At 38.3% G+C, this 14,637-nt stretch overlaps 1 protein-coding gene across 1 annotated transcript in view; it reads right to left on the bottom strand.

The window, feature by feature from the left end:
* SMG1 (SMG1 nonsense mediated mRNA decay associated PI3K related kinase) overlaps positions 1–14,637 on the bottom strand; it is a gene marked incomplete at both ends in the record, with an annotated part of 117,112 nt that overhangs the window by 60,151 nt on the left and 42,324 nt on the right. Inside the window, 7 exons of the mRNA XM_080702131.1 lie at positions 1,385–1,486; positions 3,166–3,390; positions 5,821–5,994; positions 8,725–8,822; positions 10,197–10,269; positions 10,913–11,038; positions 14,180–14,393. Coding sequence (XP_080558257.1) covers positions 1,385–1,486; positions 3,166–3,390; positions 5,821–5,994; positions 8,725–8,822; positions 10,197–10,269; positions 10,913–11,038; positions 14,180–14,393 — 1,012 coding nt within the window. The remainder of the gene's footprint in view (positions 1–1,384; positions 1,487–3,165; positions 3,391–5,820; positions 5,995–8,724; positions 8,823–10,196; positions 10,270–10,912; positions 11,039–14,179; positions 14,394–14,637) is intronic.

Raw genomic sequence — 14,637 nt, 5'->3', positions numbered from 1 at the left:
GCCTCTCCTGCCTCAAATAAATGATCCCCTTGTCTCTACCTCATGAGTAGCTAGGGTTACAGGTGTGTGTCACTGTGCCCAGATAAGATACTGGCTTTTTAAAAACCAACCTTTAGAAACCTACACATACCAGTGAGCATTTATGTATTTATTTTTTAATCTTTAAAAGGTTTTTATTTTTAATTACCAGGGAGCTCTATCATTGAGCAACATTTGTAGTCCTTTGTACTTCTGAGACAGGGTCTCACTAAATTGCCCAGCCTGGCCTCAAACTTGTAATCCCCCTGGTTTCAACCTACCTAGTTACTGGGATGACAGATTTCCACTACTATAACCATCTTAGTGAGCTTTTAAAAATTATTAAATTAATAATTTTGAATAATTAAAATTTATTCAAAACTATTAAAGATAACTATTAAAAAATAACTATTAAAAAGACTCTCAATTGAATCTGCCAATACAAAATTTCTTATATGCCATGTGTAAAACAAGGTCAACAAACATATAAACACCAGTTTAAGACTGGTTTTCCTACATCTACTTGGAAACTTTACGGTAGATTTGAGTAGGTATTGCTAGAGGGTGTGTGTGTGTGTGTGTGTGTGTGTGTGTGTGTGTGTGTGTGTGTGTAGGGATTTAACACAGGGGCATTATACCTCCAAGGTACACCTCCAGCTTTTTTTATTTTTTATTCTGAAATAGGGTCTCAGCCAGGCATGATGGCCCACATTTGTAATCCTAGTACTTGAGAGGCTAAAATAGGAGTATAGCAGATTCACGACCAGCCTAAACTACTTGGTGAGGTTTTCTGCAATTTAGTAAGATCCTGTACCCCCCACACACACACCTTGCAGTACTGGGGATGGAACTCAGGGGCATTCTACCTCCCGAGCTACACCTCCAGCCCTAGTTTTTATTTTTTATTTTGAAACAGGGTCTCACTGTGTTGCAAAAGACCTAACTAAGTAGCTAAGGCTGGCTCCAAACCATGATCCTCCTTCCTGTCTCAGCCTCCCAAATGCTGGGATTATAAGCGTGTGCCACCATGCCCAGCTAAGACCCTGTTTCAAAATAAAGAATAAAAAAGAGGGCTGGGGGTGTAGCTTGGAAGTAGAATGCCCCTGAGTTCAATCCCCAGTACTGCTGAGACTGATCTTGAACCTATGATCCTTTTATCTCAGTCTTCCAAGTACAGGGACTATAGGAATGTGCCACCACAGCTGGCTAATAACTTTTATTTACATGGTACACCGCACTCCTAATTTTATAGCTTTATATCTAATCAAACATCATTTCACTGTTTCACTTACGTAGCTCAGGAAACAACATAAGGCCAAATGTTCAATGACAAACATTATCAAAACCCATTATTAATATCACTTACCTCTTTTTCTTTATGGTAGCGTAAAAATAGTAGTTTAGATGATGGTATAAACAGCTTTTCTACAAATGATGATGGCAGTTTTGTGTTTATCTGTTCAACAATCTAGAAGAATAAAATTTTTAAAATGAGTTTATCAGGTCACAAAAAGACATGGAGGAACCTTAAATGAATACTGCCAATTCAAAGAAGCCAACCTAAAAAGGCTATGATTCCAATTCTATGACATTCCACAAAAACTATGGAGACAGTAAAAAGATTAGGGGCTGCCTGGTGTCTGAGAGGAGAAAGGCAAAGAGGATGAGTAACAACAGTGAGCATCCTGTATGACACTGTAAGAGTGAGTACTTGTCACCATGCACGTTAGTGAGAGCCCGTAGAATGGCTGGGGGTGGTGACATGCCTGTAATCCTGGCAACTGATGAAGCTGAGACAGGAGGATCAACAAGTTCAGGGCCAGCTTGGGCAACTCAGAATGCCTCAAAATTAAAAACAAAACAGGGCTGAGGATGGAGCTCAGTTGTAGAGACCTGGCATGTGCAAAGCCTGGGGTCCAATCCCCAGAAATCAAGTGACATGAAGTGAACAATACAAAGTGTACCCTCAAACTATAAACTTTTGTTAATAATATCAGTATTTAGCCAGGCATGGTGACTCATGCTTGCAATCCCAGCATTTGGGAGGCTGAAACAGGAGTACTGTGGTTCGAGGACAGCCTCAGCTACTACTTAGGCCCTCTGCAACTCAGTGAGACCCTGTTTCCAAATATAGAATAAAAATTAGGACTGGAGGGGTAGCTCAGATGTAGAATGTCCTTGGGTTCCATTCCCAGTACTACAAAAAAAAATGTGTGTGTGTGTGTGTGTGTGTGTGTGTGTGTGTCAGTATTTGCTTATGACTTTTAACACCTAAATAGGAGACATGAATTTTACACTTAAATATGGGCATTTTTTTTCCCCACTGGAAAAGGGACTTTGGTAGAAATGTTGAACAGAAAGCCATCTACAATTTTCTTTAAAATAATACAACTGATGAAGGGAAAGCCCACAGCCTAAATGATACCAGACGGGCCATGTGTTTCTAATTCTAGAAGATAACTACTGAGTATGCAGAGATTGTACTGTTCAATTTTTTATGTGTTTTAGAATGTCCATAATAAAAGGTAACAATTACAGTTAAAAAGTTAAAGGAGCAAAAACTATAAAAGATGTCTTTATGAGAAAAAACACATAACTGAGTCTTTCAAAATAGTTTTCAAGTATTGTGTGTGTGTGTGTGTGTGTGTGTGTGTGTGTGTGTGTGTGATATTGGGGATTGAACCCAAGAGGAGTCTACCTCTGAACTACACCCCCAGCCTTATTTTATTTTCAAACAAAGTCTCACTAGGTTGATAAGAGTCTCCTACACTGCTGAGGCTGTCCTCAAACCTGTGATCCTTCTGTCTCAGCCTTCTAAGTACTGGGATTACAGGTGTGCTCTACCACACCTGGCTATAATCTAGTACTTTTTCTCATACAGTAGTTATTATTAGAGGTTCTATAAACCGGAGTGAAAGATGATGCTTCAGAAAAAAAAAAAAAAACAAAAACCAAAAAAAAAAAAAAAAACTCAAAGTAAATATATACCAGAAAAGCCTACTAGCTTATAAAATTAAGAATAATCAAGCCCTCTAAAAAATAAAGTTCTTAAAAAAGCAAAGCCTTTCATTTCTTCCACATCAATTTATATTTAAGGACCTAAATAAATCAACACATAAAAGAGCAACAAAAGAATAATTCACATACCAACGTGAGTAAATTCAAGACTGAGATGATATAATCGGTACCACAAGCCTGGCAATTCTCCAGTTGGTCTAATCCGTATGTAATGACCATGTCACAATGTATAGTCATGCTAGGATCCAAGCTGCCGAGCAAAACACCAACACACTCATTAGCAGCTGTCAACACAGCCTCAGAAAAAAACACTTGGTTTGCAGCCGTCACACATCTCATTACTCTGTACAGAACCTGCAAATGGGGAAAACAAGCAGCTTTTTAAAAAAATTCACATGCTTCCACAAAGCAAGAAAATATTTTCTACTTAATTCAGCTTCAATTGAACATTAACTGCCTGCCTTGCCAATAGTCTCTTAATTTTCTGCTTCTCAGTAGCTGAAAAATAAGGGTAACTTTAGTACAATACACAAACATGATCTTAGCTAAAAACTCCAAAAGTGCTACTGGGACTGGAAGAAGAATCTGTCATACTCTATTTCCCTTAAATCCACTTTCTCTCTCCCCAAAGTCACTACATGGCTCAATCTCAGATTCTTTGTAAACATGAAATACACAAGAACTTAAAACAGTAACAATATTAATGGCATGGGAATAACCTGCTCACAAAATCTAGCTCTTCAGCTTTTGGCAGCTGATCTTTTAAGCCTAAAAATCCAATTCACCTTAAGCTAATATTAAAATCCATGCACTGATGATGATGGGGCTAAGTGCTCCACCACTGAGCGACGCGCTCCACCCGATGAGCCCCATAAAGACAAGCATCCCCACCGTAGCACAGAAGACCAGTGAAGGGTTACGAAAGGCAGAACACCACACACACACACACACACACACACACACACACACACACACACACACACACAAAGCATGCAAAGCACCAAGGTGTAACAATCAAGAGTTATGTGCCAAATTGGCAATAAACTTAGGGGGGAAAAAACAGAACAAACTGATCCTACAAAATATTTCCATAATAGTCAATAACCACTAGATTTTTAAACCTATACATGAGTTTGTTTGTTTATTTTTGTGGTACTGGGGTTCCTGGAAGCCCTTCTACCTCCGGGATACACGCCCAGACCTATTTTATATTTTTGAAACAGGGTCTCTTACGCCAGCGCAGCTGGCTTCGAACCTGCGCGATCCTCCTGTCTCCGCCTCCCAAGTGCAGGGATTACAAGCGTGCGCCACCACGCCCGGCGTTACATGAGTTTTTTTTTTTTTTTTAATCATTCACTAAGGCCTAAAATATCTTCATAAAATATATAACGATCTTGAAAAATGTTTGTGTTCCTTTCTTTTGTTTTACACCTGAGTTAACTGCCTTTATTTCAACTCCGACAATCTTCAAACCACCTTTTAAATAGTAAAAAGGAAAACAAACATATTAAACCATTGTGATCAGGTTTAAAATATCAACATGAAGGTTTAATTATTTTTAGCATCTGACATTTCTGCTGCAATGTACAATTAACTTACCGAGAATTACAACGGGTACTATCGTACTTTATCTAGCAATGTGTAGGCACAAGTAAATGCCCCTAAAAGCTAGTGTTAAACCCAAACTGTAAAATTTTTATCATTTGGATTAAATCTTTTATTGATATATCACACATGCATTTCCTTTCTTATTCAGAGTATAATGCCTCGGGCTCATTTCTCCTATTAAATCTACTTGCTGGACAGTACTCTACAGCAGCTAATGTTGGGGGTCACTAAAGTTTGGCAATGTGGCTACCTCTTCTAACTGGCCTCAGACTAGTATGTAGTTTAAATATCATAAGGCTATCAAGGACATCAAATAATAATAAAGATATACAATATGCTATGGATACTAATTAAATTAAATCTGAATAGTTCAGTACATCACCAGGAAATGCATAGTTAGGTGCTTTCTTCCAGAGAATTTACTTGGAGAGAAATGAGTCTCTTGTTAATACTAATAAAAGTAATCTGAAAGCAAGAGTAATAATATGTGTGTATAAATGATTAATAAATTTTACTGTCATATTCAAATAAAGTGGCTTTTTGAGATTTTCTCTGTTATTCTTAATATGTTGAAAAATTAATAGGAGACTCAATCTAAAAGCAAAACTGCAGTTGATATTACTTAAAAACTGAGAATAAGATTTTTTAAGTTATATATTAAAAAAATAAATGGATCTGTGAGGAATCTCGTAAGAAAAGAGTTTATAGACATTTAAAAATTCAGAATGAGCCAAATGTGGTGGCACATGTTTGTAATCCCACTACTTGGGAGGCTGAGATAGGAGGATCGCAGGTTCAAAGCCAGCCTCAGCAACTCAGGCTCTCAGCAAAGTAGAGACTGTGTTTTCAAATAAAAAATAAGGCTGGGGGTGGCTGGGGTGTAGCCCGGAAGTAGAAGGTATCTGGGTTCCATCTCCCACACCACCCAAAACAACAACAACAACAAAAAATTTCAGAGTGACCCTTTCTTCACTAAGGGTGTGTGGGCACAACTAGAAGAAGGTGAGATATAGCAGGCTTCCCTGCTTTTCTGGCTAATTAAGTAACCAAAGCACAAAGATAAAACATACATGCTAAACAAAGGGCTAATAACGTAGTTCACTGGGGATGAGAAGCATTAACAACACAAAACTATTTTGGTTTAGAAGTACACCTGAAACTCCTAGAGATACTTACATCTGTTACATATGCCTCAGTAATTGGAGGGCCCCGAATTGGGCTGAAGCGTTCCCCAATGCTCCTCACCACAGTACTGAATACCCGGAGAAGCGCTGCCAGCTTTGGTAACGACACTGATGGGGGAGGAACATCTTCATCCACTGATTCCCCAGAGGCCACATGGCTGAGGTCCTAGATGTGAATTCACAACATTCTTATTTAAGCAGTACATTATTTATTTTTTTAAATCTCAAATTTTAAGTGAATTAACTATAGGATGAATTCTCACAAATTATGTGGAATTATCAAGAGAAAACACACTTATGACGGTAAATATAAAAATGGGTTTAATCTCTACTTAAATAAGCTCACATAAAACCAAATACATTAAGGAAATAATTCCCTGCACCAACACAGATAGATGTTAGGAGAAAATAAATCCTACTATGTATAGCACAGTTAAATATACATAGAAATGGAGTCAGAAATGTTTACTATTTCTAAATTGGTTTTCTGCTAAAATCTCAGTCTAGGAATTCTTTGACCCACTAAATTAAAAAAAAGTATTCCACACCAATATTATGCACATAAAATGCAAGAGGAAGGGGCTTAAAATTATAAGACCTAATCTACAGATTTATGATCTAGTTGAGAAAATAAAATATTCTTTTTTTTTTTTTTTTTGGTGGTACTGGGGTTCCTGGAAGCCCTTCTACCTCTAGGCTACACTCCCAGACCTATTTTTACATTTTTTATTTGGAAACAGGGTCTCCTAAGCCAGCGCGCGCGGCTAGCTTCGAACCTGCGCAATCCTCCTGTCTCCGCCTCCCAAGTGCGGGGATCACAAGCGTGCGCCACCACGCCCGGCTAAAATATTCTTATAGGAAAAGATAAAATTGAGATATATGAACCAACACATATTTACTGATGATTCAACACCAAAACAACAAAATAATTAGATATTATGGATACCAAAAGGAAGTCTCTACAAACTACAATTGGTACTTCTGAAAGATCAGCTATAAATATGAGCTAGGAAAAAGGACATTGCACATGTGGAATCAAAGGAAATATGTGGAAGCAAAATGTCCTTGCTGCTCTCTAAAATAAGGCAAATAGACATTACTATAGAGCAGCAGGCATGCTGTTGGCAACAATTAGCAAAGGAGTAAAGAAAGGATGAGGCTAATATCTGTGGGAGTCAAACAAGAACCATGGTATATGTGAAGAAACAGATTCAGACGGGAGAGGCACAGGCTTCAGCCATGGCGGTGAAGCCAGCAAAGCCGAGCACCAAGGACAAAGGCTTCAGCAGCTCTGAAGCGCGCGGTGCTTGCCCCCTGCACAAGCTGCATGAAGCCAAGGCTTGTCCTCCAAACCATGACTCACCATCCCTGGAACACAGAGGAGCAAAGTCTTTAGGGGTTTTATATTTTCACACAGCATATCAATTCGCCTTTTTGTGTGTGTGTGTGTGGTACTGGGGGTGGAATCCAGGGGCATTCTACCGCCAAGCTATACTACCAGCCCTATTTTTTATTCTTTATTTTGATACAGGGTCTCACTGAGTTGCAAAGGGCCTAAGTGGTAGCTGAGGCTGTCCTCGAGACATGATACTCCTGTCTCAGGCTCCCCAATGCTGGGATTACAAGCATGCGCCACTATGCCCGGCTTCAATTCACCTTTTAAGATTCTACTGATAACAAAAAATAAGAATGACCTTCAGAGAATGTTTTCAGGAAAATACTAACTACCAAGAGTATTTCAAGCTTTCAAAATATCAGGCCTATAATTTTTCTTATAGGCTTTTTGGTAGCTAAAAAACAAATATCTAAAAAAATTTTAAATTTTACAATAGTCTTGAAATTTCTGCTTAAATGTCGGGTGGTCTGCACTATTTTGAAATTAGTCTAGCTCTATTTAAGATTTTGTTTCTTGTGTGTGTGTGTGGTGCTGGGGATTTAACTCATGGGTATTCTTTTTTTTTTTTTTTTTTTTTCCTTCTACCTCCGGGCTACACTCCCAGACCTATTTTTATATTTTTTATTTGGAAACAGGGTTTCCTAAGCCAGAGCGCAGGGCTGGCTTCAAACCTGCGCCATCCTCCTGTCTCTGCCTCCTAAGCGCGGGGATTACAAGCATGTGCCACCTCGCCCGGCAACTCATGGGTATTCTACCTCTACCTCTGAGCTACACCCCTAGCCAGATTTTTTATTCTTTATTTGGAAACAGGGTCTCACTGAATTGCAAAGGGCCTAAGTAGCTGGGGTTGGCTGTGAACCCAGATCCTCCTGTCTCAGCCTCCCAAGTACTGGGATTGCAAGCCTGTGCCACTATACCCAGCTTGTTTTATTTTTCTTATTTGTTTCCCTTTAATAGGCATTTTAAGAAACTTTTTTTCTTTTTTTTTTCTTTTTTCTTTTTCTTTTTTTTTTTTTTTGCCGTACCGGAGATGGAACCCAGGGGCATTCTACCTCCAAGCTACACCCCAGGCCCTTTTTAAATTATTAGTATTTCCATTTTCTTCTTCTTCTTCTTCTTCTTCTTTTTTTTTTTTTTTTTAGGGTCTGGGGATGGAACCAAGGGGCATTTGACCTCCGAGCTACACCCCCTGCCCTATTTTTTATTCTTTATTTTGAAACCGAGTCTGAGTTGCAGAGGGCCAAACTAAGTAGCTGAGGCTGTCCACAAACCGCGATCCTCCGTTCTCAGCCTCCCAAATGCTGGGATTACAAGCATGCGCCACCACGCCCACGCCCAGCTTTCCATTTTCAAAACAGGGTCTCACTCCTTTGTGAAGGGCCTTGCTTAGTAGCTGAGGCTGTCCACGAACCGCAATCCTCCAGTCTTAGCCTCCTGAATGCTGGGATTACAAGCGTGCACCACCACGCCCGGCCAAGAAACAACTTTTTATGGACTCACCTCAGCATATGCCTCCATGTCCTCTAGAAACTGACCAAGAAGAGTAGTAGAAAATGCCAGGTCTGCTACCCAAAATGGCTCCAAACTCTGCAACCACCCTTGGTATCATAGAAATTTTGAAAGAGTAGGGAGAAAAACCTAAATTAAAAAATTTTCAAGAACCCTGTCTTACAGGTATCTAGGGTATCTGGTTTTCTTACCCTTCCTTGTTTTTTTTAAGTAGTAGTAGTAGTAGAAGAAGAACTGAATGCAGGGTCTTGAACATGCCAGGCAAACTCTACCACTGAGCTACATCCTAGCCCTTTTTATTTTATTTTATTACTTATTTATTTAGTGGTGCTGGGGATTGAACACATGAGCATTCTACCTCGGAACTACACCTCAGCCCTATTTTTTATTATTTATTTTGAAACTGAGTTGCAGAGAACCTCACCAAGTAGCTGAGGCTGGCCACAAATGGACCTGTGATCCTCCTGTCTCAGACTCCCACATACTGGGATTACAAGTGTGAGTCACCACATCCAATTTTCCTACCCTTAAAACAAAGCCCTGTATCATGAAACTGGAGACAGCCAACTATTAACCATACTGATCAGTCTACTGTCATACTGATCCTCAAAGTGCCACCATCTACTACCAGCTTGGTTTTCTAAACTAGGGTCACAGCTAACCATTAAAGGTTTATGTTCATCTTCCCAGCAGAAATGAAACTAGACCAGTCTTACTGGCAAATCTTATTTTCAGAAGTTTATTGCACCCAATAAGCAACAACCTGATATAAGCAAATCAGTTTTACTACCATTTACTAAGGTGCAAAACAAAATAGAAAATCACTTCTTTATCATTTGTGGCAACTTTCCATATTAATCTTTTTTATATTTATTTATTTATTTACTTGTTTATTTACTGCAGTACTGGGGGTGGAACCCAGAGGTATTCTACCTCTGAGTTACACCCCAGCCCTGTTTTTCTTCTTTATTTTAAAACAAGATCTCACTGAGTTGTAAAGGGCCTAAGTAGCTGAGGCTGTCCATGAACCACAATCCTCCTGTCCTTAGCCTCCCAAACGCTAGGATTACAAGTGTGTACCACCACACCCAGCTTAACCTTTTTTAATACTCAGAAAAAGAAAACACAAATAACCTAGGTAGTCGATTCTAAATTTCAGCATATTGCTACCATCATATCTTCTCTTACTAGGATATTGTACAACTGACTCCCATGTAAGTCCTTTCATTTCTCATAGGAACATTATAATCTGCACTTACTCTCCCTGTCTACTACTAACTGCATAATGTTACTTTGAATAGATTAACTTAATAAACATGCAATGCTCATTTATAATAACCAATATAATTATCTGAGGCAATTAGTTTTCTTGAATTACGAAGAAACAGTATTAACAGCTGGCCTTTGGGGGACGGGCACTCTTCTCACAGTATTTAAATGACTAGTATATGCTAAACACTTACCAGACACCTGCTGTGTGAGGGAAGGTTTCTGAGTATGGTCTATGTGCCATCCAACTAATATGTCAACCGTGTCCTTTATGGAGACAGAAAGAGAGAAGGCCAATCATTTTACGGTCTTACTGCTATCCCACCTGTGGACCACATCACAGTACAAGATCCTAGAAGAAGCATTTCTCTTTTATCTACTTGACATAACAGAAATTTAGGAGGAGAGGGATAGGAAAATGAAGGAATACACTTATATTAATGAAATATTTGATCTTCTTTAATTTGGGGAGGGTGGTACTAAGTACTAGGAATTGAATCCAAGGGAATTCTACCTCTGGGGCCTATGTCCCCAGCCCCCCCCCCCTTTTTTGTTTATTGGGAAATAGGGTCTCACTAGGTTGCTGAAAACCTCACTACATGGCTGAAGCTGTCCTCAAATCTGCAATCCTCTTGCTCCTGTCTCACCCTCCCAAGTATTGAAGTTACAGAACTGTTCTACCAAATCCAGCTTCTTTAAATAGCTTAAGTTATTAGATACCCTAAGATTTCTGAAAAAAATAATGTAGTGGGTATTAAAAAGTAGTATTATTGCACCACCCAACCCTGAACCCGCAAACATCAATGATTATATTCAAAGGAGCAGAAGCATTGTTTTCTGATACCCCCAATCTTCATACATTCCAGCATCCTTCTCATTCCTTCACAAAGAAAGGGAGCAGGGAACTCACCCTAAAATTAGTGCTGAAAATATGAGGGTAACATCGAGCCACCAAAAGAATGCACTTCACACATTTGCAAAGTAATTCTGGTGTATCCACATTCTCAAGAATGGACTGCAGGCTGGTCATTACAAGCTTGAAAAAAAAAAGATATAAACCATGAATATTCAATAAAATAGGGAAGAAAAATAGCAACTTAGGTATGGTATTTACTAATGACTATATGTAAAACTATTACAGCAAACAAAATAAACTCTATTGTTCTAGTTTTTAAAAAATTGAAAATAGTTCACTAAAATGTTTCTTAGTATTATCACCATAATATCAACTAACTTCAGTACCAGATCACATCTTTTTTTTTTTTTTTTTTTTTTTTTGGGTGATAATGGGGATGGAACCCTTGTACCTCTGGGCTATCCTCCTAGACCTATTTTATATTTCTATTTGGAAACAAGGTCTCTTAAGCCAGTAAGGCTGGCTTCGAAACTGTGCGACACTCCTGTCTCCACCTCCCAAGCACGGGGATTATAAGGGTGTGCCAACCCGCCCAGCCAAGGTCACATGTTTTTAAATGTTCCATTTAATTTTTTTTTAATTTTTTAAATTAAAAATAAATTAATGTTCCATTTATTACTCTGGCCATGACTAAATTTCAGGTATAAAAAATAAGATGTGATTGGGAAACTTTTCTTTAAAGCCCTACAATTACTTTCCAATTTAAAATGTACAGCAAATTTTATGCAATAATTGCTTTAGAACAAAGTTTATATAATTGATTTCCCATCAGAATGACTTAAGATTAGCATGGCACTACCCAAAAATTGCAATGCATACTCATGTTACTACTACGTGTATGATTAAATACAAAAGAGTAGACCACCAACAGAATACTTTGCAGCTGTTAAAAGCCATATTCCCGGCTGGGCGAGGTGGCGCACGCTTGTAATCCCCGCGCTTGGGAGGCGGAGACAGGAGGATCGCGCAGGTTCGAAGCCAGCCGCGCTGGCGTAGGAGACCCTGTTTCAAAAATATAAAATAGGTCTGGGAGTGTAGCCCGGAGGTAGAAGGGCTTCCAGGAACCCCATGACCACCAAAAAAAAAAAAAAAAAAAAAAAAAAAGCCATATTCCCCTAAATGCTGTGTGTACACATGTACTCGCACACACGGGCACACCCGAGAAATGCTAGAATTAGAAAAACTACCGTTTACAACAAGCAATGTTATAATCTATATGCACAGAGAGTATCAACAGGTAAAACTATCACATATATATACTGCTGAAAAACAGGATATTTAGAAGGTTTCGAAGTATTATAACCAGACTACTAATCCCGAAGGGGTGAAAATAAGCCTTCCCAGTGGTCATCCCTTCAACCGGTAATCAACCTCTGCACAGAGTAAGACAACCCGACACTGTGTAACATTATGTACCACTGCTGTGACGCAATGGTAAGAATGACCCACAAAGTGCCCACATCAAAATATTTAAAGTGACTCCAAGCTGGCCATGGTGGCACACCCTTGTAATCCTAGTACTTGGGAGGCTGAGATGGGAGGATCACTGCTTCAACGGCCAGCTTCAACTACTTAGTGAGGCTCTCTACAACTTAGTGAGACCGTTTCAAAATATATAATAAAAAAATCAGGCTGGGTTGTAGCTTGAAGGTAAAGGCCCCTGGGTCCAATCCCAACACCACAAAAATAAAATAAAGTGACTCTGATCAGGAAGGGATAATAAGAACACATAAAAAGCAGATACTATAAAAGGGGACTAAAAAAAAGTGCAGAGAATATAAGAGATTAAAAAGGCAAACCACCAAAGACAATATTGAATCTTGATAGGATCTTGGGTCAGATAAGACACAGCCAGAAAAGATTAGGAGCAACTGCAAACATCCAAATATTGACTGTACATGTATTAAATCTATTTCATTACACATGATAATATTGCTTTAAAGGCAAATATTTTTGTTTATAGGAGAAACATATTTTAAGTTTTATGGGATTATTTGTCAGGACATGCATAATTTATTTTCAAATGGTTTTAAAAAAAAGAAAAAGCAGAAAGGGTGTGCATATTCCCACTACACAGAGAAAGAGGGGGACAGGAGTGGGCTTCACATTTTTTTTAGGGATTTAAAAGCTAAAGCATCACAACTTGTTTCTAGTTCTTTTTCAATTTGATGTCAAAAATTATTAACCTCAGTGATATAAAAACAACTATGTATAACCGGGCGTGGTGGTGTACGCTTTTAAATCCCCGCGTTTGGGAGGCGGAGACAGGAGGATCGCGCTGGTTCGGAGCCAGCCTTGCTGGCTTAAGAGACCCTGTTTCCACATAAAAAGGGAGTATATCCCGGAGGTAGAAGGACTTCCAGGAACCCCAGTACCACCAAAAAAAAAAAAAAAACTATGTAAAAATAAATATCAGTCTTGCTTAATTTTATTTAACATAGTATATCTGAATGTCTTGAAGCTCATTCCATATTGTTTTGAGCAAGATTTTAAGATTTTATTAGATTTAAGATTTATTGAAGTAGGACTTACGTGGGCTTAGACTAAGTAAGCCAAAACTTATCTTACACAGTTTAGTTACAGGCAATTATCAGAAACTAACACCTTTATAATCAGGAAAAAAATGCGTTTTTCAAAAAAAGCCAAAATATTCCTTATATCTGATTTTTTAAACTAAAAGTAAGGCATATCATGAATTATAAAAAACAAAAACATATCAAGTATTCCAAAAACAATATCCTAGTATCTAAAAGTCCCACTTCAGTAAAATCTTAAAATCTTGCTCAAAACTGAATAGGAAATGAGCTTCAAGACATTCAAATACACGAATGAGAAATAAAACTAAGTGAAACTGGTATTCACTTATACATAATTATATTTATATCACTTAGATTAATAATATTTGACATGCTATCAAATAAAAAATTAGAAATAACTTGTGATGCTTTAGCTTTTGAACCCCTCAAAAAAGTGTGAAGCCCACTCCTGTCTAACTCAGATTTGCAAATCATTCTCACATTAAGCAACTCCAAAGGGAAGCTTCTAAAACGTGAAAAAACTATCCTTTACACCAAAACTCAAGAAGAGAAACTTTTACTTATTACTTATTAGGTAAATAAAGAGAAATTTTATTTACCTTATTGCTACCAGTAGACACCCTCCACTCTAAGTTTCTTTGCCCCACGCTTCCCCTCAAGGACATGCTTAAGGACAATTTCCTTCCCGCGCACATAATCGGTTCCCCCACCATCCCAATCTTACCTGCATTACAGATGAAAAGGCTTTCTTTTCTCCTACAGTCTCTAGTGCTTTGTAGGTGGCACATAAGTAGAGGAGTTTAACTTCATCTTTTGCAGATGAGCTAAATTTACTAAAAATCCATTTGAAGATCTTCTCGGCCTCATAGCTCAGAGAAGCACAGAGAAGTCCAAGACAACAAGCTCCCTCCTGTCTCAACTCCTGAAGCAATTTGCTACTGTATTTATTTTAATGCAAACAAGATAAAACACACAGAGAGTGTAAGCTTTCAAAGATGACAAGAATGACACATCTCTTAAAGAACATCTTAGATGTCTTTTAAAATTTTTAAATCATCTTTAAAAGTTCAATTTACATAACAGGTTGAAATTTACCAAATCCAAATACTGTATTCTCTCTATCATGCAGCACTCAAAAATATCTTTCTCAGGTATTAGATTGTCTTTTACAAAATCAATAAT

This window comes from Muscardinus avellanarius, assembly GCF_963383645.1.
Source record: "Muscardinus avellanarius genome assembly, chromosome: 10".
Taxonomy (NCBI): Eukaryota; Metazoa; Chordata; class Mammalia; order Rodentia; family Gliridae; genus Muscardinus; species Muscardinus avellanarius.
This window is presented reverse-complemented; position numbering and strand designations above follow the sequence as displayed.